Source organism: Rattus norvegicus, chromosome 13, assembly GCF_036323735.1.
Source record: "Rattus norvegicus strain BN/NHsdMcwi chromosome 13, GRCr8, whole genome shotgun sequence".
Taxonomy (NCBI): Eukaryota; Metazoa; Chordata; class Mammalia; order Rodentia; family Muridae; genus Rattus; species Rattus norvegicus.
The window spans coordinates 33298206-33322849 of record NC_086031.1 but is presented as its reverse complement, the minus strand read 5'-3'; the positions used below and the strand labels follow the sequence as shown (position 1 = coordinate 33322849).

At 41.9% G+C, this 24644-nt stretch overlaps 1 protein-coding gene across 19 annotated transcripts in view; it reads left to right on the top strand.

Annotated features, from left to right (window-relative positions):
* The first annotated feature begins 1449 nt into the window (after positions 1-1449).
* The window catches only part of Epb41l5 (erythrocyte membrane protein band 4.1 like 5), a 99696-nt gene continuing 76501 nt past the window's right edge, over positions 1450-24644 (top strand). For 2 of the 19 annotated variants that reach the window (XM_063272230.1, XM_063272235.1), the window contains exons 1-3: positions 1928-2255; positions 6651-6832; positions 16829-16933. In XM_063272230.1, coding sequence (XP_063128300.1) covers positions 6653-6832; positions 16829-16933 — 285 coding nt within the window. In that variant the 5' untranslated portion in view covers positions 1928-2255; positions 6651-6652. Of the gene's footprint in view, positions 1895-1927; positions 2319-2479; positions 2571-6603; positions 6833-16828; positions 16934-24644 lie in introns of those variants that run through there. The other 17 variants (XM_063272234.1, XM_063272233.1, XM_039090679.2 and 14 more) reach the window with 17 other exon arrangements.

Genomic DNA, 24644 nt, shown 5'->3' with positions numbered 1-24644 from the left:
CAAGGCTCCGTGGGTAAAGCCATGTGTAGTACTCAGCCATTGCTCCATTGGCTCCAGCTGAGGTGCCAAACGAGGTAACTGACAATAATCTAGCAATGCCAAGGGAGCAGAAAGAGCTGTTGGTCCAGGCATGGACCCAGAAACTGTGGATTCTGATTTTGGTGAGCTGGATCCTCGTCCTACTTTTCTGGCAAGATCCCATGAAACCCTCCTTCCAGCATTTTCCCCTCTTCTACTCTTCTTGCCTTTTTAGCAATTCACTAGAGCCCTTGTGTCAGTCCACACAGTCCACTGCCCTTGCTTGTTTATGCTCTTCCAGGATGTCTACTGGGCCCTTTCCTCACACCTACATTAGGTCTGAAGTCAATGTCACTGCCCTAAGAGCCCTCCTCCTTGCTGAAATTGCCTTCCTTCATTCCCTGACCCACGCCCCATTGTTACTTTTCTCTTTAGCAATTAAACATGTTTCGAACCCAGGACTTCATGTACTACAAGAACTGAGCTATACCCTACAGCATTTGCTTTTTCCTTTTGAGATGGTGTTATGTAGACTGATCTCATGTTTCTGGGCTTAAGTGATCTTTCTGCCTCAAGGGCTATAGCCACAAAGACAACAGGCACACTTTACCATACAGGCTTGACCATGAAATAACTTGTTTAATGATGACAGAACCAATGCTGGTCCTGAACTCACTACTCAGCCCCCACAGGGCTTTTGTCACTGTGGTTGCCTCTCCGGACTCCTGTCTGTCTTCTTTATCGGCCTTATCTCCAGGGCCTACAGCAAGGTAGACATTTTGATAAACTATCTGAAGAATGAATGAATGGAATGTCGCCCTGCCACTCAGGGCCTCCCTTCCTGACCATAGTGCCTTGAGCATCATCTGTTATTTCCCTTCCCTAGCCTTGTTTTCTCCTGGGCCTTATCACCACTTGACACATATTTGTTTGTTCTCTTTCTCCATTACAGACTAAAGGTTACTTTAATCGCCAGGATTTGGGGGGAGGGGAGCAAGGAAACATTTAAATAAATGCTGGATCAACTAATAAACAATTGCTTAAGAGAAATACAGATATACCAGACCACATTAAAAGTAGAAATATTGACTCATTTTTGCTGGGCCAGGAATTGGATCCATGACCTTGTATATGCGAGTCTAACACCCTACCACTAAACTGTATCCCAAATCGAATGTTTCATTTTCAAATTATATTACAAGGAAAGTGAAAATTTCAAAATGTAAAACCAAGGGCCATGGAGATGCTCAGTGGGTAAAAGTGCTTGCTGCCAAGTGTGAAGGTCTGAGTTAGGTCTTCTGCACCCACATGATAGGAAGAGAGAACCAACTTCTGCAAGTTGTTCTCAGAGACAAGGACTGTGGAATATGATTACCTGACCCACACACATAAACACAGAAACCTTTTTTTTTTTTTAAAGACAGGATTTCACTATGTAGTCCTGGCTGACCTGTAACTCACTAAGTAGACCTGGCTGGCCTCGAACTTATAGAAATCCACCTGCCTCTCCCTCTGTCTCTGGAGTGTTGGAATTAAAGGTGAACTGCACTTCTTTATTTCTGTCGGCCCCACCTGGTATTGCCAGCTTAAATTCAGCCTCAGGAGGACGATTTCCGGGGCGGTGCCATTGCCCCTTTAAGAGCAAAGCACCCCGCCCTTCGGGGGCGGAGCTTAGATGGGACTTTAAGGGGCGTGCCCACGGGCGGCCGGGGTCCTCCGGGGATTAGCGCAGGGTGGGCTCGCGCCTTGCGCCGCCATTTCTCGGCATCTCTGGAGACCTGTTCTTTCCTCCTGCCGGCTGGGCGTCTCTCTCCTAGGTCGCGCGACCCGCTCACCGTGGTCTCCGTCTCTTCACGGTGTTCACCACCCAGTACAGGTAAGAGTTTGGCCCCGGGTGTCCAGTTGGCTCTTCTCACGGAGCGGAGACTGGACCATGCGGGGTGGGCGGCCGGGCTCCCCCGGGCGACGCCGCGGGCTGGGAGGGGAGTGGCGGCGTTGGCCAATGGGGCTGGGCGCTGAGTTTCGGGCGATACTGCGCGGTGGCTGCCTAGGGCCGGGCGCGTTGCCGGGGTCCCGCGCTTCGTGGAAGGAACTCTGATCACCCCTGACCGCTGTGTAGCCGTGGGATTAGGGGAAGGTAGCCTCGCTTATCACCTCGCCAGGATCGTGAGCAGACATCTGACGGGACGTACAAGCTAGCTGGCAGTCGAGTGAAACTTGGGAATCCTAGAAGGCAGGTGCGTTCCCGGGAACCGCCGAGGCCGAGGGAGCTCCCCGCCCCGATGCGTGGCGCGCGCCGGGTAATGATGGGTCCTCCGGTGGGTAGGAGATAATCGTGTCCGTCTCTGTGGTTACTCTAGTCTCCCGGGTTCTGCGTTAAGAGCGAGAAGACTCCAGTCTCCGAAGTTGTTTAGCAGAAGTTCAAAATTACTAGTAGTGGTTTTTTTTCTCTCTTAATTAGAAATAAGCCCACCAAGAAACTAAGAATGTAATTCACAACTCCGCTAACCCCACTTGCAGCAAGAACTGAGCACTGAGCACTACTGACCGCAGTGGGTAACTTGTATTTGTCTCGCTAAACTCTTGGGATCACTGTTATTTTTCTTTTCCTCCCAACCCCCACTTCGTTCTTTTTTGCTTTCTTTCGATACTGGGAACCTAACCCGGGTTCTGGAGCGCGCTAGGCTGAGCTAAATCACAACTGTTTGTTGCATTGTTAAGATAACTTGTTTGGAAAGCGATGTTTGTAATATTCCTGCGTTTAGTTTCACAGTTACATTTTCTTTTGCGGGAATAACTGGATGAAAGATACTGATAACTTTAGGACATTTTCTATAGTTTTCAATATTACTGTTTAAAAAAAATTCAGTGGCTTGACTGGAGATACCATGTGGTAAAGTGTGGGTACCCAGGGTTCAGGAGGTACTGAGTCTTTCATTATCCTCTTTTAGAATTTGCATATATATATATATATATATCCATTTTCTAATGTATCATTTTGCTCTATCATATTAGTTTTCTTATTACTTATTTCTAGTATGTAATATGTATCATAGCAACTTTGCCACCATAGCTGTTTGATCAGTAAACAAGTCAAACTAGGTTCCTGTCCTTGTGGGGGTGGGAGGATAGCCAGTAAAAAGAAGTTAATTAAATATTTAATTACAGTTTCTTTCCATGTTATAAAGAAAAGTCTGCCAACTAACAGGGCCATCTAATCTGGCCACAGGATCTGAGAAAATAAAATTTCATGTGTGAATATAGAGCTCACTCTCAAGAGGGAGAAGAATGGCAGATGGATTGCACAAAGATTTCCCTAGGAAGACAGAACCACTAGTAAGAAAGTTCTGGAACTAGATATTTGAGCTGAGCAAAGCGCTGGAGCTAAGAGCACACAGCTCCAGAGAGGTCCAGGAGGAGGAGCCTGGGTTGTTAAAGATTTAAAAAGGAATCAGATTTGTGGAGGCTGATAATCCACCATCTGCAGCAATGACCAGGATTGGAAACAGGTGGGGTGAAGGAACAGAAATATGGGGACACTTTATTATTGCCTAACCCTCAAGTTTGTTTGTTTGTTTTTTAATATTTAAAAACTTAAGCAATACATACTCTTATGACCTCTGGTTAACTCTTCACAGAGAGAACCTCCCTTAACTCATCTGCATTTTGTAGTTTCTATATGTGTGTGTGTGAATGGATGTGGACTATATCTCAAAGTGGAATAATATTATTTCACTTTTCTATTAATTTGATTTTCATTTATTTTTCTATAATTTAATTTTCACTCTAAGATAGGTTTGGTTTGTTTTAAAACAAGGTATCACTATGTAACCTTGACTGGCCTGGAACCCCATGTTTACAAGGCTGGCCTCCAACTCAGAGATCCATCTGCCTCTGCCTCCCAAGTGCTGTGATGAAAGGCCTGTGTCGTCCCCACCGGCTAATTTGTGCATCTTTTAAATCAGTAGGCCAGGAAAAATTTTTGTTCCTGCAACTTAGAAATAGAATTGCTACATGAAATTATGCAATTTAGTAATTTAGTATTTGTTCAAATAGCACAGTGTATGAAAATGTATATAAGCATTGGAGATCCAACCAAGGACCTTAGCCGTTACAGTCTTGTGTGCCTGCGTGTGTATGTGAGAGAGACAGACAGAGAGACAGAGAGCGTGTGCGCATGCAGTAGATGTCAGAGACAGCCTATAGGAGCTGGTTGTCCTACTGCATACAGGGCCAGGCCACTTTTCTGGACTTGTTTGTGCAGTGCTAGAGGTCTAATCTAAACCTTCCAGTCTGCTAGGTGCATCCCTCTTTTTTAACTTTCTCTTTTTACTTTTTTGCTTTTTTGTTTGTGAAAGTGTCTCAAGTCTCCTCACTTGGCCTACAACTTTTTTGGTGGCGAAAGATCATTTTGATCTTCCTGCCTCTGCCTCCCCAAGTGCTAGGATTGCAGAATGTGTCATCATGCCTGGCTTCTGTCTCATTTTTCAGTTTAGATTTTCTTGTCTGCTATTGAAATCCATCTTTAATCATGGTGCCACTGTTGGGACACTTGCAGAGTTGCTTCTCTATTTCCAGGCTTTCTCAAGGGCCTTTACTCACTGAGCAGTATTACCAACCATATCTTTGTTTTTGTTGTTTTTGTTTTAATGCAGCTCAAGCTAACCTGAAATTGGCATGTATATAGGTTTCCTAGAACTACGTACATTCCTACTGTGACCTTCCAAGTGCTGGAATTACTTTAGTAAGCTTCTGCATTCTCATTTGGGATGTCCCTTTTCATGTCACCCATTTTCTTCTGTTGGGTTGTTTATCTAGTTACTATGGTTTTGTGTTGGTATCTTCTGGAGGGCCAGTGTATAGCAGGCAAGCACTCCATCACCAAGCTGTATCTCTGAAGAGACGGATGATTTGTATTAACTCTTTGTTAAACTACAGTTTTAGCCTTCAAAATATCTTTTCAGAAATTGTTTAAAACTCCCTTGTCCTATTACTCTTTGTCTTTTGATACTTTCTCAGTTTTTTGCTTGAAACATATTTTATTTCATGCTATCATGGATCTGTGAAAAGAACTTGCTATCATGATATTGGGTTTTATTGTTCAAACTAACAGTAATCTAAAAGGTGCTTTTCTGTAGATAACTTAGAGTAGTTTTTGACAGCACCAGGATAAGGTGACAGTAGAAAAGCAATTTGGTAGTTTCTTAGGAAATGTGGTTACAGTGCATTTGGAATATTGCTTTCTTCTAAAAGACTTCTTTAATAAAATTAAGCATATATAAAAATCAGAAGGAAAATAAGGATTATACTCTCAAGGTACTTACAATAAAGTAAAAGAATAAGTCTCTGATTATAATAAGAGGTTCAGCATCAGGATGTGTTTCTGTGAGTGTGATGGAACTGAGTCAAAAGGAAGAAGTAGGAGTTAATTAAAATAGAACATCAGAACACTGGAGTCCACAGGCAAAGGAGGCCAAGCACCTATTTAAAAGCTACCTGCAGAGAGCTGTACAGCTGGTGAACCTTGAAGGCTAGTTGGCTATCCCAGATTTTTAGTTATTTCCTGGGGCTAATATCTGTAGTACACATTGTAAAATACTATTATAAAATATATTTGGTCGTTTTTCAGTTCATGGGTATTCAAGTTTTAATATAGTAATATGATCTTAAAATTACCCTTTTGAAAAGAACAGATCAATAGCCCTATCTAGTTAAAATAATAACTTAATTTGGAGGCTTTGAAAAACCCAGCAGTGCCTGGAATTTTGCTGCCTCCTCTCCCAGGCGTCTGCTTTCCTGTGTTCCTGTTGCTCTTTTGACACTGTGTCTAGCCTCTGCCTGGGAGCACCTCCGCTTGTGGTGGTTACTGTAGAGTTGTGCTAGAGTATCCTGACAATTCCAGTTATTTGTCTGCTCTGCCCATTTCCCTTTTTCTGCATTTTTCCCCTGGAATTAATAATTGTCTTTATGTGTACTTAGCTATTGTTTGCTTTGCTCAAGTCTCTTAGTTGTAAAGCTAAAGACACTAGATTGATGGAGGAACTGTGAATGGTGTTGGCATTGCATATGTTTCCTTCCAATCTTGTATTTAGTATTTTCCATTATAATGTGCAATATTTTTATATATCTAGTAGCTGTTTAACTGTTTAACTTTAATGTTCTTAGTATAACTTTAAGAATAAAACTTAGTTTAAATTTATTTGAACTTTACTGAAATAGATAATTACTTGTATTTTGAATGCTCAGTTTAGAAAAAAAGCAAAACTCAGAATCTACCTCTCTGGTGTCTGGCACCTTAGGTACTACTTACGGACCCCAAACACTTGATGAACAGCGTGAGGGACTGCTTTCTCCTGCTAGATCAGCTCCGTATAAAATAAGACACCAAGTTTGAAGAGCTGCAAGCATTCATCTATATTAATAGGTGTTTTAAAACTTCATGTTAAAATCTAGCTTTAAAAGTGATTTTTGAAATGAAAATTGAATGTATTGTATTCAACATTTTGATGTGAAAAGTAATGTGTTTCAACTTTTTCAAATTAACACCGATAGCCTTACTAGATCCCACCATTAATTTGACTACAGGTTGCTGCTTTTCCTTGCTATCACTTTCACTGATTCTGTACTGGCAGAAATGCTTAGCTTCCTACGAAGAACGCTTGGCCGCCGGTCTATGCGCAAGCATGCTGAAAAGGAGCGACTCCGAGAGGCGCAGCGTGCTGCCACACACATTCCTGCGGCTGGAGATGCCAAGTCCGTCATCACATGCAGGGTGTCCCTTCTGGATGGTACAGATGTTAGTGTGGACCTGCCGGTAAGTAGGACTTTATTAGTGTGTGAGGTCACTATTGCCTGTGCTGGCTGGGTGCTCGGTGGGATAGGGTGAATATGCATGAGGCACAGGGGCCGTCATGGACATGGACAAGTGACTGTAAGCCCAGGGGACCTGGAGTTAATGTCAGTTGCAGGAAACATTGCTTGCTAAGGCAGTTGCTGATGTGAATTAAGTCTGTTCATGTCTACATGCGCGCGCGCGCGCGCGCACACACACACACACACTCGCGCACACACACACACACACACACACACACACACACACACTCGCACTCGGGTGCCTGTTTATAGATGGGATCACAAGCTCAGATTGGCCTTGGATTTGTGAATTTCCTGCCCTAGCTGCCAAGTGTGGGAGTACAGTTGTGTGTGCTGCCTTGCTGGGTTTAAGTTTCAGAACTATTTACAGATACTAAATCTCTTTGTTCTGTTTTCAAAGAACAAAGTCTTTGTTCTGTTTCAAAGACTTGACAAAACTATAAATTATGTGATTTTGATATGAGTTTCATTGGATAGTTCCTGATGTCTGCCATCCCTGTTAGCATTTTACTAAAATTCAGTTTGAAGAGTCTCTTTGGAAGGCTCTCTGTCTTTGATATGCAGTTGAATCCATTCTGAAAGGCCTAGGATGCAGAGGTTGAAACAAGCATTGGGTAGTCTGCTCAGGTTTGCGCTGTCTCTGTTTTTGTTGGTGGTGGTTTGTTTGTTTGTTAGTTAGTTTGTTTTTGAGACAAGGTCTCGGCATGTGATCCAGGCTTTTATCACCGCCTGAGTCCTGGCTCGAAGGTGTGCCCACTCCACCCAGCTCCCCAGCGGTGTGCAATTCCTCATGTGTATGCTTGTTATCCATAGAGACACTGGCTTGTACATTTTTAGAGTTTTTGAATTTGTAAATGTTAAGACATCCATTTTCTTCCTGTAAGGGCTTGTTGAGGTTTGGTGAGCTATTCCAACATGAGATACTTAGTAAGGTTAATTTTCATATTTTTTTTATTTGATAGGAATCTCGAAGAGTTTTTTTGTGTATTAGTCCATTAAAGTATCATTAAATATTTAGTGGAAAGCCTGAGATTGTTGTGTGAGAGCCTGCAAAAAAATGTATTACCTAATGTTTGAAATATGAAGCCTTAGGGTTGTTGATGGGTAGGCTGTACTGAGAGAGTCTGAAGGGCAGTGTGGGGTAGAGGAGAAAGGTCTCAGCCTCCAAGCAGCCGAGCAGCAGCTGTTTACTCACTGGTGGAGAATGCTCATCAGTTCTACACACATCACCAATCAACTGTAGCGACACAGTCACAGTTTTAGATCGGACCTCTTTGGGAACAAAACCATGGCCTTTAACAACGGTTTTTGAAGATTTATTTTGAGGATTTTGCATACATTTGTGATCAGTTGATTTATGATAAGGATACTAATACTGTTCAGCAGGAAATTTTTTTCTCCAACAAATGGTTATACCTACAGGCAACAGAATAAAGTTGAACCCTTTTTTCATACTACATAATAAAAATTAAAATAAATCAAAGACAGAAACATAAAAACCAAAACTGAAATTTTAGAAGAAAATGTAGGAATATTTATTTTCTTAGATAATGACATCAATATAATGAGTAACAAAAAGGAAAATATCAGACAAATTGGACTTAATCAGGATTTGAAGTGTGTGCCCCTCAAAGGGTTCCACTTAGGTAAAAGATTGTACAACATAATAACAGGAAGTACTTCAAAAGTAAACATCAGATAAAGAACTTGGATCTAGAATATATAAAGAACTGTTGCAAACCAATGAAAAGAGAACTCATTTTAAAAATAAGCAAAAGATCTAAGTAGAAATTGTTTAGTTAGGACATATAAAATAGATAAGAACAAATATAAGAGAATTCAGAATCAGGCGAATCATAGTTTAGTGGCCAAGTGTGTGCCGTCGTGTATGAGGCCCTGACTTTAAGCCCCATTGTCAAAACCCAGAAAACAAACCACAATAAAATACTTATTCACAATCAGGATGTCTCAAAAGTCAGACAATAGCAAGGTAGAGAAACCAGGACCCTCTAAGCCTAAGATTGGGGAATGTAAAGCAGCTGCTTTGGAAAACAAGCCTGTAGCTAGTCATAGGATAGAGCATTGTTATCTTGTGACTAAGTGTTTCACTTTTCAAAAGAAATTTTAATTCCATGAGAATTAAAAATGGGGACTTGTTAGCAGCATTGTTTCTAATAGCAGAGGATATCAGGATGTATAGGTAAAGTCAAGTTACTACCCATAGAGAAATGAAATACTGACATCTATACAAAGTGTCACGGGGCTAGAGAGATGGCTCAGCAGTTAGGAGCACTGGCTGCTCTTCCAGAGGACCCAGCATTCCAAGCTGTCAACTGTCTGTAACTCCACTTCCAGGGGATCTCTCTCTCTCTCTCTCTCACACACACACACACACACACACACACACACACACACACACACACACACACACAGAGAGAGAGAGACAGAGAGAGAGAGACAGAGAGAGAGACAGAGAGAGAGAGAGAATTAACACCAATGCAGGTAAAAAAAAAAAAGTAATAAATTGTTTTTAAAGAAAAACCAGTCACAACCACATGTTTTGATTTTTTTTTTTTTTTTAATAAAAGCCTAGAATAGGAAGAGCTATAGAAATGCAAAGGTAGATTAGAGGTTGCTTGGGGCAGATAGATTCCTGGGAGCTGGCAGAGAGGCGATATAAAGTAATAGTTGTGGGATGGACTTTGTCTTAGAGGTAATGAAATGTGTACTAAAATCCAGTGACTTTCGTATTTCTGTTGTTTTTGACACAGTGTCTCACTAGGCAGTCCTAGCTGGCCTGAAACTCACTATATATAGACCAGCCTAGCCTCAAACTCAGACATTGCCTGACTGCCTCCCAAGCACTGAGATTAAGACTTTGTCTTAGAGGTAATGAAATGTGTACTAAAATCCAGTGACTTTCGTATTTCTGTTGTTTTTGACACAGTGTCTCACTAGGCAGTCCTAGCTGGCCTGAAACTCACTATATATAGACCAGCCTAGCCTCAAACTCAGACATTGCCTGACTGCCTCCCAAGCACTGAGATTAAGTCTGTGACACCAGGCCTAACCTAAATTATATCCTTTTAATGGGTGAATGGGATATGAGCTACATTTCAATTAAGCTTTTTTTTTTTTTTTTAACTTCCACCCCTCAAAACAAAAACAACAAAACAAAACACACTTTTTGGTTTTGGGTGTTGTGTTTTTGTTTTGTTGCCAGGGAATATGAATATAATGACATTTAGTTGTAATTATAGATGATAGACTTGATTTGGAAAGAAGAAAAGCTAGGAAGCACTAAAGCAGTGCAGGTACAAGGAGATGTGAGGTCACAGAGAGAGGAATGTTTCCTTAGCACAGGAGGGCGGTGAGGGGAGGATGGGGGTGAGCGTGCTGTGGACCAGGTCACAGTCATGGGTGGGAATTCTGAGACTTCTCTGTCAGCTGTCACAGTGGGAAACAGTGGGAGTGGGGAAAGGCACTTTGGTGGGCAAGTGTGTTCGCTGGTCGGGTTAATCAGTGGTAGTTATGTTGTTTGGAATTTTCTATACTTTTGGACATAGTAGCTGCTTTTAACACATTAGTTGTTTGAGCAGGTGCATGGAGGGAAAATGAAAGGTTACCAGCTAGAAAATGGCTGAGCAGGGAAACTCTTGAGTTTGTTTCCAGGGATAGGAAAATTGTTCCTTGGGAATTGGCTTTATATATGCAGACAAAGGAAGAATGTTCTGGCAGAAATAAATACCTTTACTGAGGGAAAGGAGGCTGATCGAAGCCTTCGGGACAGGGGAGATGGCTCAGCGGTTAAGAGCACTGGCTGCTCTTCCAGAGGTCCTGAGTTCAATTCCCAGCAACCACATGGTGGCTCACAACCATCTGTAAAGGGATCTGATACCCTCTTCTGGTGTGTCTGAAAATAGCTGTAGTGTACTCATATAAATAACATAAATCTAAATAAATGAGTGAGTGAGTGAGTGGGTGAGTGAGTGGGTGGGTGAGAGAGTGAGTGGGTGAGTGAGTGAGTGAGTGGATGAGTGAGTGAGTGGGTGAGTGAGTGAGTGAGTGGGTGAGTGAGTGAGTGAGTGAGAGAGTGGGTGAGTGAGTAAGAGAGTGGGTGAGTGAGTGGGTGGGTGAGTGAGTGAGTGAGTGAGTGGGTGGGTGAGTGAGTGGGTGAGTGAGAGAGTGAGAGAGTGGGTGAGTGAGTGAGTGGGTGAGTGAGAGAGTGAGTGAGTGAGTGGGTGGATGAGTGAGTGAGTGAGTGGGTGGGTGAGTGAGTGAGTGGGTGGGTGAGTGAGTGAGAGAGTGGGTGAGTGAGAGAGTGGGTGAGTGAGTGAGAGAGTGGGTGAGTGAGTGAGTGGGTGAGTGAGTGGGTGAGTGAGTGAGTGGGTGAGTGAGTGAGTGGGTGAGTGAGTGAGTGGGTGAGTGAGTGAGTGAGAGAGTGGGTGAGTGAGTGGGTGAGTGAGAGAGTGGGTGAGTGAGAGAGTGGGTGAGTGAGTGAGTGAGAGAGTGGGTGAGTGAGTGGGTGAGTGAGTGAGTGAGAGAGTGAGTGAGTGGGTGAGTGAGAGAGTGAGTGAGTGAGTGAGTGGGTGAGTGAGTGAGTGAGTGAGAGGGTGGGTGAGTGAGTGAGTGAGTGAGAGGGTGGGTGAGTGAGTGGGTGGGTGAGTGAGTGAGTGGATGAGTGAGTGAGTGGGTGAGTGAGTGAGTGGGTGAGTGAGTGAGTGAGTGAGAGAGTGGGTGAGTGAGTGAGAGAGTGGGTGAGTGAGTGAGAGAGTGAGTGAGTGAGTGGGTGAGTGAGTGAGTGGGTGAGTGAGTGAGTGAGCGGATGAGTGAGTGAGTGAGTGGGTGGGTGAGTGAGTGGGTGAGTGAGTGAGTGAGTGGGTGAGTGAGTGAGAGAGTGGGTGAGTGAGTGGGTGAGTGAGTGAGTGGGTGGGTGGGTGGATGAGTGAGTGAGTGGGTGGGTGGGTGGATGAGTGAGTGAGAGAGTGAGTGGTAATGATCATCTTAGTGTATAGCAACAGTAAATTATAATCCACTCTGAGCTCCAGGCAGGTGATCGCACATTTCCACCCACCCAAGTTCTCTGGATTTGCAAATGAAAGACGCATGGCTGTACATGGAGCCTTTATATTTTAATATGCTTAACTAGCTCAGAAGCTGGACTTCTCTTTAAACCCACGTGGCTAACCCACTTTGCCCTCTGATGTTCCTGAGTTATACTTGCTAGATCTACATTTTATCTCTGCTATCCCAGACCCAAGTGGGGGAGTGGATCATGTAAGCACCAACCAAATCCCCAACATTAATGTCCCTGGAATAGAATGTGAAGGGAGGACGGGTCTGACTGAGATAGTGGCCTGGAGTCATTTGTTAAGTAGAAAGAAACTAAGTAGTAGTTCTAGGATAGAGGCAGCTGGTGTGGATTTGTAGTGGCCTAGAACTGTGCAGGTCAGTGTCCCACTCTGTCTACTTGGTATTATCTTAGGTTGTCTATTGCTGTAATAAAGCATCATGACCAAAAGCAACTTGGGAGGAAAGTAATTATTTGCCACACAATTTAACAGTCCTTCAACAGAGAAACTCCAGGCAAGAATCTAAAAGGCAGAACCTGAAGCAAAGTCCTGCTTACTGACTTGCTCCTCCTGGCATTTTTAGCCTGCTTTCTTATACAAATAGAACCCAGAACCACCTGCCCACAGTGGACTGGGCCCCACAATATTAATCATTAATCTAGAGGACCAGTGCCTTGTTCAGACCTCATCAGCTTTTTTCCCCCAGTAGATAGAAATTAACACAGAGAACCACAGCTGGACAGTGTACAGAGAGGAAGACTTCTAAATGAGATATCTTCACCAGACCCCTCCCCTCCAAGCTTGGGGATCTGTGCAAGAAAGAGTGGGGGTTGGAAAGAGGTGGTGGATGACACCAAGCAAACAATATATTCTAGCACAGCAAGACTGATGAGGGGTGCACATATGAACTCACAGAGACTGTCGCAGCATGCTTAAGACCTGTACTGGTTCAAGTCAGTAAGGTGCCAGCACTGAGAGGGGGACATGAACAGGAGGTCCCACCCCTGACCAGAAAACTATTTGCAACTGAAGACAAGCTGAAAAAGAGAAAATCATTTTTTTTTCCAATGGCGTGTCACTGGGCATGTCAACTGCCCTGCAGAGTAGACTCACGAGCCAACAAAGCAAACCCCCCCGGGGGGTTGTTACACCTTTGTGTTGTTGACATTTGATTTTGTTTTTAGTGTTGTTGGAAAGAGAGAACAAAGTTGGGTAGTGGGTCTGGAAGGAAGTGGGGGGGAGAAAACATGTTGCATCTCGTAGGTACCTATGCCTGCTCATCTTACTCTTGCTTGACTCCTGTCTGTTTCTGCTCTCCGTGCCACCAAAGACTCAGGACCCCCTCCTATCTTTATTTTGTTTGCACTGATAGTGGCAAAGCTGCATTTGTTCTTTTAGGCTCAATTTGAAATAAAACCCCTGAAGCTATTGGTACTTTGAGGCAGTCATTCCTTTACAGTCATTCCTTTATTGCAAAAATAGCACTTGTGGCATGTTTGTTATGTTTAAACTATTGTTCTTGGATAATAAACCTTTAGTTACTCTGACATTATGAACTAGGTTTGTTAAATATCCATGCTATTCCAACAGCCAGATTATTTTAAGAAATTCTGTTTTAGATGTAGATTTGTTTTAGATTGGGCATCACTGGCTTAAGGAATTTGAAAATGCCCATGTCTGCGTTATTGGATCGTTCCAATTGGCTTCTTACTAAAGAAGGTAAAACACATAACCTTCATACATACAAGAACTGGCTCTTGCTCTCTCTGTCTTGCAGAAGCCCATCCTCTCTAGGGCACAGCTATCATACTTCAGAAGGCAGGGACTGATACTTGGACAGGAGGGGGTCAAATATTTTAAAGACGGTGGTGGTGGTGGTGGTGGTGGTGGTGGTGGTGGTGGTGGTGGTGGTGGTGGTGGTGGTGGTGGTGTTGTTTCTGGAACAAATGCAGAATGTTGATAGAATGTGAAATTAAATCTAGAAGTGTAATCTAGAATTGGCGTAATGGAAGTTGGACACTTTGGTGCATTGGGAGTTAGGGGAGAGGATCAAGAGTTTAAAAACATTTTGGGCTCCCTTTTTTGTTGATGGCACTTTATAAAATAAGCATAATTGTTACTTTTTATATTTGTTAACAGTGAGACCAGAGAGGTAGCTCAATAGTTAAGAGTGTATACTGTTATAGAGGACTCAAGTTCGATTCTCAGCACTGTATCAGAAAGCTCACAGCAGCAGAGGGGTCCACTGCCTCTGCCTTCACACACACCTACATTTACATGTACATCCCATACCCAATCAAAAAAGGTATCTTTGTCATGCCCAATAAACTACCGTTCCCTTCCTTCCTTCCCAGTTTGTAGACTGTTGAGACAGCAGGCTTGTTCTGTTTGCCTATTCAGTTTCAATGTTTATGGGTTAAGAATCTGACACATTGGGCTGGAGAGATGGCTCAGTGGTTAAGAGCCCTGGCTGCTCTAACAGAGGTCCTCAGTTCAATTCTCAGCAACCACATGGTGGCTCACAACCGTCTGTAATGGGATCCAATGCCCTCTTCTGGTGCATCAGCAACAGGGTTCTCATACACAAAATAAATAAATCTTTTTAAAAAGGGGGAATCTGCCACATTTTTAAAAAGGGGGAATCAGTCCACTCTGCTTCAGCTGTGCTGGACTTGTCCCTGATGGCCTTTGCCCTTCCAGTGTAAGGACTTTGCATTTCTGTAGGGAACTGCTTCCTGTATTCATAGTTCATTGAAATTTTTCTTGCTTAAAAGAGTCTTCCTATTTGAATACTATCTCCCATTTATTTTTCATCTTGTCCTTATATTTAACGACATTATAATTATTTTCTTAAGGACAAGTGCCCTCTTGTTTTGTTCTTCTGTGTAGTTCTGTGTAGTGGCACATTGTAACTGCTCTATTAATATTTGTTAAATTAATCAAAGAAATTAGCAGTATTTGAAATAGAGCTTTAATATAGAATACAGATTGATCCCCAAATGAAGTTAAAATCATCCTCAATCCCAGATTCCTTCATGAGACATTTGGCTCTAATGGGACACAAAAGGAATTTCTGATTTCCTGCTTAAGACTAGCCCATGAAGGAATGTTTATAAAACCTAGGAAATAAATGCGAATATTAGCAAGAGTTCTGGTTCACACCCCCTATTATTTCTTCCCTCTCTCCTGTGTCTTTCTCCTCTGCCTCTTCTGCCCTGTCTGTTGGTCTCCCTCCCACCCTCCCTTCCTCTCCCTCATGCCTGGGATAGGCATGGGGTTATCCTGACTGCAGACTAGAGTGTCCCTGGAAAGAAAGATAACTGAAGAAAACAAAGTTTGAATACACGTCTTGTTCTCACCCTTCCATGCCCATTGTGGTCTTGATCTTTAGTGTGTGCCCTCCAAGGGGCTCTGTAGCAAAAGAAGCTTGGGACAAAAGGCAGGCTGTGGTGCCTGTTAGCATAGCAAAAGGGGTGCTGGCCCCTTGCTCCCTCTCTATCACCAGTACCTGTTCCAGAGCCAGGATGCCAGCCTCTCAGCGCTTCTCACCCTGCCCTCTACTCTAGGCTTAGCTCACAGGGCTCCCTTCCTTCAGCTTCCCACTCCCTTATAGCCTGAGGTTCAAGCTCTCCACTTGCTCGTTTGATCTCCTCTGCCTGCACTCTTGGGCTTCATCTCTCTCCTCTTTTCTCATGGCCAGCTAGTCTGTTGACCATGTTTATTTTATTAATCTTTCTGCTCTGGACTCTTCCAGATTCTTCTGCCTGTATTCTCCCTTACATACTCTGCTTAACCATACCTTGGAGCTGTCATACCGTCTATTTATGTATCCTTGCCTCATTCTAGAACCCCCTAACCTGGACAGAGTTCCTTCCCTATTACATGGCACCCAGTTACAGTTGGAGGAATGTCCCTTCTAGGGACGGGAGTGGATGGATCGCTGTCCTTAATGCTGTGCTGTATAAAATGCAGCAGGTATAATGGTGTGGGAGGGAGCACTCAGTGGACTGCCACGGTTCCCCTCAGGTGAGCCTCAGGACTCACCATTTAGAATGGAGAAGGTTTATTAGTGGAAAGGTAAGGGGACCTGGAAAAGGAGTAGAGGCAGAGAAAGGAATTCTTGTTGAAAGATAAGTGATTAACTGATTTTGTGGTTCTTAGGGCTCTCTTCTCTAGGATCCTACCCAGCCTGCATCAGAGCTAAATGAAGCAGTCATAAACTTTAGGGTTAGATTGTTTTTTCTCGTTATATTTAGTCTGGAGAGGGTAACTTCCACTCCTGAAATACAGAGACAAGTACATAGAAGTATCTCAGAAGTCAAAGATGACAAAAACTACATTACAGATCATCCTCAGGCAAAGGCAGGTAAAGTCAGGAAGGTTAACATGGGAAATAAGAGCAGTGGCTTATTATATCCCCGTGGAAGGATACATTAGGTGGGAAAGTATAATTAAATAGAAAATACAGGGAGTGGAATTGGGGATTGCACATCAAGAAGAAATTTGGGCTGGAGAGATAGCTCAGTGGTTAGGAGCACTGACTGCTCTTCAGAGGCCCTGAGTTCAATTCCTAGCAACCATATGGTGGGTCACAACCGTCTGTAATGGGATCCACTGCCCTCTTCTGGTATGACTGAAGAAAACAACAGTGTACTCACATAAAATAAATAAATAAGTCTCTTTTTTAAAAAATGAAGAAATTGGTGAGGTTGTATATGGAAATCTTCCAATTGGAGGAAAAAAAGCATTTAAGAAAATTTAGAAATAAGTGGAAGACTAAAAGAAGTACTTTTTCTCTCTAAGATCAGAAATAGGACAATGACCCTGCTTAAACCACTTATTAATTCATCTTCTTGCCATTTCAGAAAAAAGCCAAAGGACAGGAGCTGTTTGACCAAATTATGTATCACCTGGACTTGATTGAAAGTGACTATTTTGGTCTGAGATTCATGGACTCAGCCCAAGTAGCAGTGAGTATCTTTTGGAAATTCTGTTATGACTACAGAAATAGCAATTTTCAGATCATGGAATAAGTGCTTAAAAGCTAAAATATACTCAATGCTTTCTTTATTTTTGTGTCATTTCCTATAGCCTGAAACACAATCTTTATCTTATTTTACTTGTTGGTTAAAATAGGGTCTTGCTCTGCAGCTGGGCTGGCCTAGAGCTTGACACTCTTACCTTACCTAAGCCTAGGATTAGAGTTGGGTCCACTATACTGTGCAGTTCTTTACTATCACCTGAAATAATTTTTTACAAAAAGATCTGGCCCTAATCTGACTTATGAAAGCACATTTTTGAATATGAGGTTTGGAAATCTATCTAGGGTGCTATGAACCACTGTGTAAAGAATACTAATACTGGAGTCTTATTTGCTCTTAGACAATTGATGTTAATTTCTACTTTATAAAGCCAGCAGACAAGCATCTCTAAGGTTTCTTTCAGATCTATGATTCTGTGTCTATAAAAACTATTTGTGCCTTTCAGATGAGCTAACAGAGTAGGAAGTTGGAAGCTATTCAAAGAACTTAGTGCTATATTATGATTTCACTGAGGTGTGTGTGAAAGAAAGTAGGTGATAGGGTTGAGAGGGATTAGTGGTTATCCTTAAAACTGACTATCAAAATTGTTAAGTAATACTTGGAATACTTATTCTTCAGTAATTGGAATTGGATCTTTTGCAAGCAGATTATTTTTGTTTAAGAAAGTTTTTTTAAATATTTATTTTATTATTTTTATGTTGGGGGCATGTTTTTCTACATGTATGTCTGAAGTCAGAAGAGGGTAGCTGATCCTCTGGGACTGGAGTTACAGATGGTTGTGAGTCACCATATAAGTACTGGGAAGCAAACCCTGGCCCTCCACAAGAGTATCCAGTGCTCTGAACTCTCTGTCTCTTGTTTCAGAAAATTCTATGTAGAAAAATCGTATAGGATTCTTTAGAATAAGATAGACTGAAGCCAAGAAGAGTTAGCGCTGGAGAGATCTCAGCAGTTAGAGCACTGGCTGACTGCTCTTCAGTTGGATCCATGTTCAATTCCTGGTCCCCACATGTCTATAACTCCAGTCCCAGGGGGCCTAACATCCTCTTCTGGCCTCTGAGCACTGCACTCACTTGGTTCACAGACATAAATTGAGGCCAAGACCAATACATAAAAATAAATAAAATCTTTAAAAAAAATATAAGAAGTTATTGTGATAACACTTTGGTAGAAGTAATAGTAGTGATGATGGTGGTGGTGGTGGTGATGATGATGCTGATGATGGTGATGGTGATGATGATATAGGCAGAGAAAGCAAAAAGAATAAGGGCATCAAGGTATTGCATGTGCGCAAGCACATACATACATGCACACCCCCCAGAACTCTGAGACTATGGGAAATACCTACAGATCTCTTCATATGTATACACATATATCTAAAGTGGACAGCAAAATATAAGGATCCAAGGTATTAATGTATTATACTTTAGTCATAACCATGTGGCATGTTCATACACCTAAAACTAATGTACTACATTTTAATTCATTAGTATTACCAAGCAGTCCTAAATGTGTATGATGCCTATTGAATAATGGAGTCATCATAGAGATAACCAAAATTAATAAGTAGATTGGTTACATTTATTTTTCTGTATGTATGTATATATAGATAATTGTTTGGTTTTTTGTTTTTGTTTTTGTTTTTTTTTAAACAGTCTCACCTTTTATTCCTGGCTGTCTTGGTATTCTCTATGTTGACCAGGTTGGCCTTAAATTCAGAAAGAGCTGTCTGCCTCTCCCTCCAATATACCAGGATTAAAGGATTAATATTCCTTACTAAAGACTTTATTTCATTCAGTCATTTTATAGTTGCATACACATTCAATAATTTCATAGTTGGAACAGTCTCAGATGCACACAACAGCCATAAGAATGATTCAAATATCATTTGAAAGTTGGAGGGTAAGATGTCCCATCATCCTTAAATTCTTTCATGTATGCTTTCTATAAACAAGCATGGTTTATAATTTCGTTCCACCATCAAACCCAGCAATTGAGAAATCTTCACCATCCAGTCTTTATTTTAGTCAATAGAGTTGTCTCTAGAATGCCCTCGGTAGCCCCCGAGGTCTGGTCAGAACCTGTTTTGCTTAGTTGTCATGTCTCTAGTTGCCTTTAATCTGAGACACTGTGCTTCTGTGGCATTTTTATTTTCATGACTTCGAAGAAACAAACCGGTTACTTTGCATGCTGTCCCTTTCTGTGGATTCTGCATGCTGTCCCTTTCTGTGGATTCATTACCTGCTGAAGTAGGTTCATTTTAGAGTTAATCCTGTGTTCCATTCTGTCCTACCCCAATTAGTGACACTAACTTTATCACTTAATGACATAGTGTGTCTTCCAAGCCTCATTTGTAAGTCACTTACTTTCCCCTTTGTATTTTTTTCATACATCCCAAACTCTACTGTGTAGGTGAGCTAGCCAGCATCTGTGAAGCTCCTGCCTCTGCCTCTCAAGCACTGAGATTGCAGGTGTGCACTGCGTGCTCCGGTTTCCATTTTTCCCTTTGTAGTTAATTGTTTATTAACAGTTTCTCTGAGACTGTTCCCCATCAAGCTATTTGTAAATAGATTCCTATTTCATTCAGTGTCCTGCTGCTGTCCTTTATTTTGATGCTCACATTTTCCCAGTTTGGTCAAATGGGAGCTACTTCAAAGTATCTTCATGTTCATTTAACATGAATATGTCATTCTTTGTGCACTATCTTACTTTATGCCCAAGGAAATGTTCCAGGTTCGTCTGGTATTTCCACCTCAGTCCTGGAATTAGCAAGATGTTTAGCAAGCATGGTGATAGGATTTGAGAGCATAAGTTCACAGTGATTTCCATATAGAGATGTATAGTGGGTGCCATGCAATGTCTATTAAGTCTAATTTGAGTCAGATACTACAAAGGTTTTCACCTTCTATATTTGTAATAATAGTTCTCATCTATGGAGATGCCTACTGGAATTCCTTGACTTAAGATGGAGTATGTCCTAATAAATCTATTGTAAATTGAAAATGCTATAAGTTCAAAATGCATATATCTATGGAATATATCATTCTGAGCAATCTGTGATTGCCTACTCAGCAGTCATAGCTGAGCGCTGGAGTGAATGGCAGAGTCCTGGCTGTTTATCACATGATAAGCAGCCCTGGAACTGAAACTCTTGACTCACTGCCACTGTCTCTCAGCCGAGAAGGTAATGCTACTTGTATTATTCGTCTGGGAAAGCATCAAAAACAGAATGTTTCTGTTAAATGTGTGTTCCTACTACACACCTAAAAAATTGTGGCTGTGTAACCAAACCTGATCAGTCGCTCCATTCCCCTTGTGCAAATGCTGACTGAATTCAAGCCACTGAATTATTCCTGGACTCTTTCTCTGGGGAGGAAGTAGAGCTCATGTACTGTAGTGTTCAGTTGTCTCGCATACTGTAGCACAGTCGTTAGGGAACGCCTTCGAAGTTGTCTACTCTGGAGATAGTGTTTGACAAGGAAGATTAAAAGGCGTGCCTGAGGAAAACAGTTGATTTCAGCTAGGGGCGCCATAGCATTTTTTTGTCAAAACGAGGCCACTTTGAAAAATCGAGATGTATTTTTCATGCTATAAAATTTGCCACTTTAGATTTTATAATTTTTTTTATCACGTTCAGAACTATGCAACTATTACTGCCAGTTTCAGAACACTCCATCATTCCTTAAAGGAGCCCTGGATATGTTACCACTTGGTTCTTATTAAATGTCTCCAATACTTTACTTTGGCAAGTACTGTATTTCTGTCCATATTGATTTACTTATTTTGAAATTTTTATATATTTAGTGTTTTTGTTCTTATTTTTTATGTGGTTACAGCCTTTCTTGTCACAGTGTTCAAAGCTAGTGTTTGTTGTACTTGATCCTGTGCTGTAGCTGGGCGACTTAGGACTGACTGCTCCACGCTTTGCGTGTTCAGCAATGGATGTGCATTTCCTTTGCTTCCGTTTGACTGTTATGGATGCTGCCGTGACCATCAAGTCTCAGTTCTCCAGGTTATGCACCAAATGGTGCATAGAAAGGATTGGGTTAATCTGGTAACTGTTGACATTTCTGTAGAAAATTCAAACTTTCCCATAGCAGATGCACCATTCTACATCCCCACTAAGTGCATGAGATTGCAGTGTTACATGGTGACTACACTGGCTCACCTTCCCACAACAAGGTAGAAGGGGTCCCCCCACTTTGGTGATAGCCATTCTTTCTGGGGTGAGAAGGGGTCTCAACTGTAGCTCTGATTTGTCTCTTCCTGAGAAGCCTAAAGAGGCTGACTTGTCAGTGTACTTGCCAGCTGTGCTTTTCATTTGAAAAGTGCATTTTCATTTCATTTGCCCATTTTCTGTGTAGACTGTATTCTCTTAGGTGTTTGATCTCTTATGCTCCAGATACTGGTCCTCTTGGAGATGAGTAGCTGGCAAGGTTCCTACCGTCCTCTTGCCTCTGGTGATTGCTTCTTTCACATTACAGGAACTTTTAATTTTATGTTTTGGGTTTAGGGTGCGTGTGCGTGTGTGTGTGTGTGTGTGTGTGTGTGTGTGTGTGTGTGTGTGTGTCTCGAGTGCACATACACGACAATTTAGGGAGTTGGTTTTTATCTTCTGCCCTTTTGGGGTGGCATCTCTTTTGATTCTGCACTGCAGACATCCTTGGGGCCAGTTGGCTTTTCTGTCCTCCCCAGTTCGCTGTGGCCGTGTTAGCACGACAGATGCATACCCCCGCATTGGGTTTGTGGGTTGCTTTGCTTTGTTGTTTCGTCTTTTAATCTGGGTTACAGGGTTTAAACTCAGATCCTCGGATTTATATAGCAAGCATTTTTACCTATTGAGCCATTCCTCCCAGCCCCAAGTGTGATCTTTAACAAGTTGTTCTATTCTAGTTGCAAGTCCTGAGAGGTTGTGCATCCGTGCTCATCACGGAGTTCTTCCTGGTTTTTTGTTTTGTTTTGTCTGTTGAGTCCTTACCTGGTTTGATTATCATGGCAATACTGGCCTTGTAGCAGAGAATTGGGAAGCATTCCTTCCCTTTGATTTTGATCATTGATGTTGGTTATCTTTAAAGTGAGTATATTTGGTACTGGGCTTTGTCCTAGTCGGGAATTTTTATTACCATATCTTAAATATTGTTTTTAAGATTTAATTTATTTGATGTATATGGGTGTTTTTCTTGTATATAGGTTTGCATACTATATGTGTACATTGCCTACAAAGGCCAGAAGAAGGCATTAGACCCCTTGTAACTAATTATAGAGAGATGTTAGCTGCTGTGGCAGTGCTGACAATTGAATGTGGGTTCTCTGGAAGAGTACTCAGTGCTCTTAACCCCTGAGCCATCTCTCCAGCCCCTCAATATTATTCTTGTTCAATCTCTAGGTTTAATTTTGGTAGGTCATTTGTCTAGGAGGTTATTCTTCTTTCTCTCTCTCTCTCTCTCTCTCTCTAACTTACAAGTTTTCAAAATGGACGTCTGCAGTATTTCTTGTAATTTGTCTCTGGTATTATAAATATAACTTATAATTAGTAGTAGTTTAGCCTGTGGCTCACCAATAACTGCTTATCCTTCCAGGGAGCCATCTCTTTGTTATGTTAATACTGTTTTTTTTTTATTACTACTTCATTAATCTCAGTTCTTGCTGAGTTAGGTTTGGCTTTCTTACTGGTTTTTTAAGACCTTGAGGTGCACCATTAGGTCATTGATCTCTCTGATTTCTTAATGTTTAAAATATCTACTTTCATTTTATGTGAGTGCCTGCATTTATGTATGAGCAAAGGATATGTGCCTGAGACCCCTGGGGTTACCTTCTGTAGGTACTGGGAACTGAAGCATTATGAGTGAGAAAGAGGCTGACTTAATACCTGAACCATCTCTCTAGCTCCAGTGTATGCACTTTAATACTTTCCTTGTTGCTGTGACGAAGTACCTTAGAAAAGCACCTTGTGGAAGATCTGTATCCTTTCCTGACCTCCACAGGTACAAGCATGCATGTGGTGCACATAAGATAGGCAAGACAGAAACACAAAAAGAATAAGTGTATTTTTTAAGGTGATTTACATACTTAGATCACCTATATTTTAGACATGAATTTGACAGTTTACAAAATTTTAACAAAGATACCTTGAAAATATTTTGTAATGGCTGGTCTAAGTCTTTTGAAATATTTAGGACAGACTGTTAACTCTAAGGAAAGCAGTCACTAAGGAAGTGTTTCTTAGCATCTAGACTAAGCAGAAGTGTTTTATTTTATTACAAATCCTCTTCTCTCTCTCTCTCTCCCTCTCCCTCTCTCTCTCTCTCTCTCTCTCTCTCTCTCTCTCTTTCTCTGTGTGTGTGTGTGTGTGTGTGTGTGTGTGTGTGTGTCTTTTTTTTTCAACAGTTCCTAGAGTAGTTTGAAATGTTAAAAATGCCTCTGCTTACAGAGCTATTTCTTGCGAAGGCTGTTTTGAAAGATAGCTAACATTTCTGTGTTTTACACGCCCTTTGCCCTCTCAGCAGTGGTGGGAGCTTCTTCAGGCACTCAGAGGCTGGGCTCACTGAAGCACTGCATGCACACTATTTGGATGGAGGGCATGGAGTTTGTGTGTGTGTGTGTGTGTGTGTGTGTGTGTGTGTGTGTGTGTGTGTGTGTGTGTGTGGTTGTTGTTGTTGTTGTTTTAGAAGCTTCCTAGGTGATTCTTTGGTTAGTTGTACCTGTTATTTTTATGATTATATATTATCTTTTAAGATATATGAGTAAATTTTTATTCCATAACCAGATGCTGAGAGTGAAAGGAGAGACAGCTTTCTATATTGTTTGTTTGTTTGTTTGTTTGTTTGTTTGTTCGTTTGTTTTTTTGGTTCTTTTTTTCGGAGCTGGGGACCGAACCCAGGGCCTTGCGCTTCCTAGGCAAGCGTTCTACCACTGAGCCAAATCCCCAACCCCTTCTATATTGTTTTTAATATCTTAGTTTTTAGTATCAACTAAACTTTAAAACTAGAAAGTCAGAGGGAATTATTTTTTTCTAAAGTTTGAGTTTTGCCCCCGGGAATCTGTGTCTGCATGCTTTCCGTCTTGATCTTCTTAGCACTGGAAATGTAACTCTTCAGACCTGGTTTAGGAAGCACATCAGCTCCTGACTCTGAGCTCTGAGCTTTCTAGTCCCTGGCCATGGAATGCAGAGGAGAGGAAAGAAAACAGACTTGAGAGTCCATGAACATGAGCTCAGACCTCCCTCATAAGAGTGGTGACCAGGACTCCCCCAGCTCCTAAATTGCATTTTCGGTGTGTTTGTTTGAGTTGTCCACTGAAGTGGAGCTACAGGACTCCATAGTGAAGACCGAGATTACTGTACTGTGTGGTGTACACCTCCAACCTGTCTCTACCGGCAGAACTTTGTATTAATGGTAGGCCGTTGGTAAGAGTAGAAAAGTGTAATCAGGAAGATAGTCTTTCGGTTTTTGTTTGTTTTTATACTTTGTGTCGTGTGTTTACCTACATGTGACACACATGGGAAACTCAAGGGCAAGTTGGAGGAGTCTGTTGTCTCTTCCACCGTGGTCCTAGAGATTAGACTAGCCTTGCCTGCAGATGCCCTTTCCTGCTGAGCCATCTTAATGCTCCTGAAAGTAGCCTTGAATAGATCAACCAG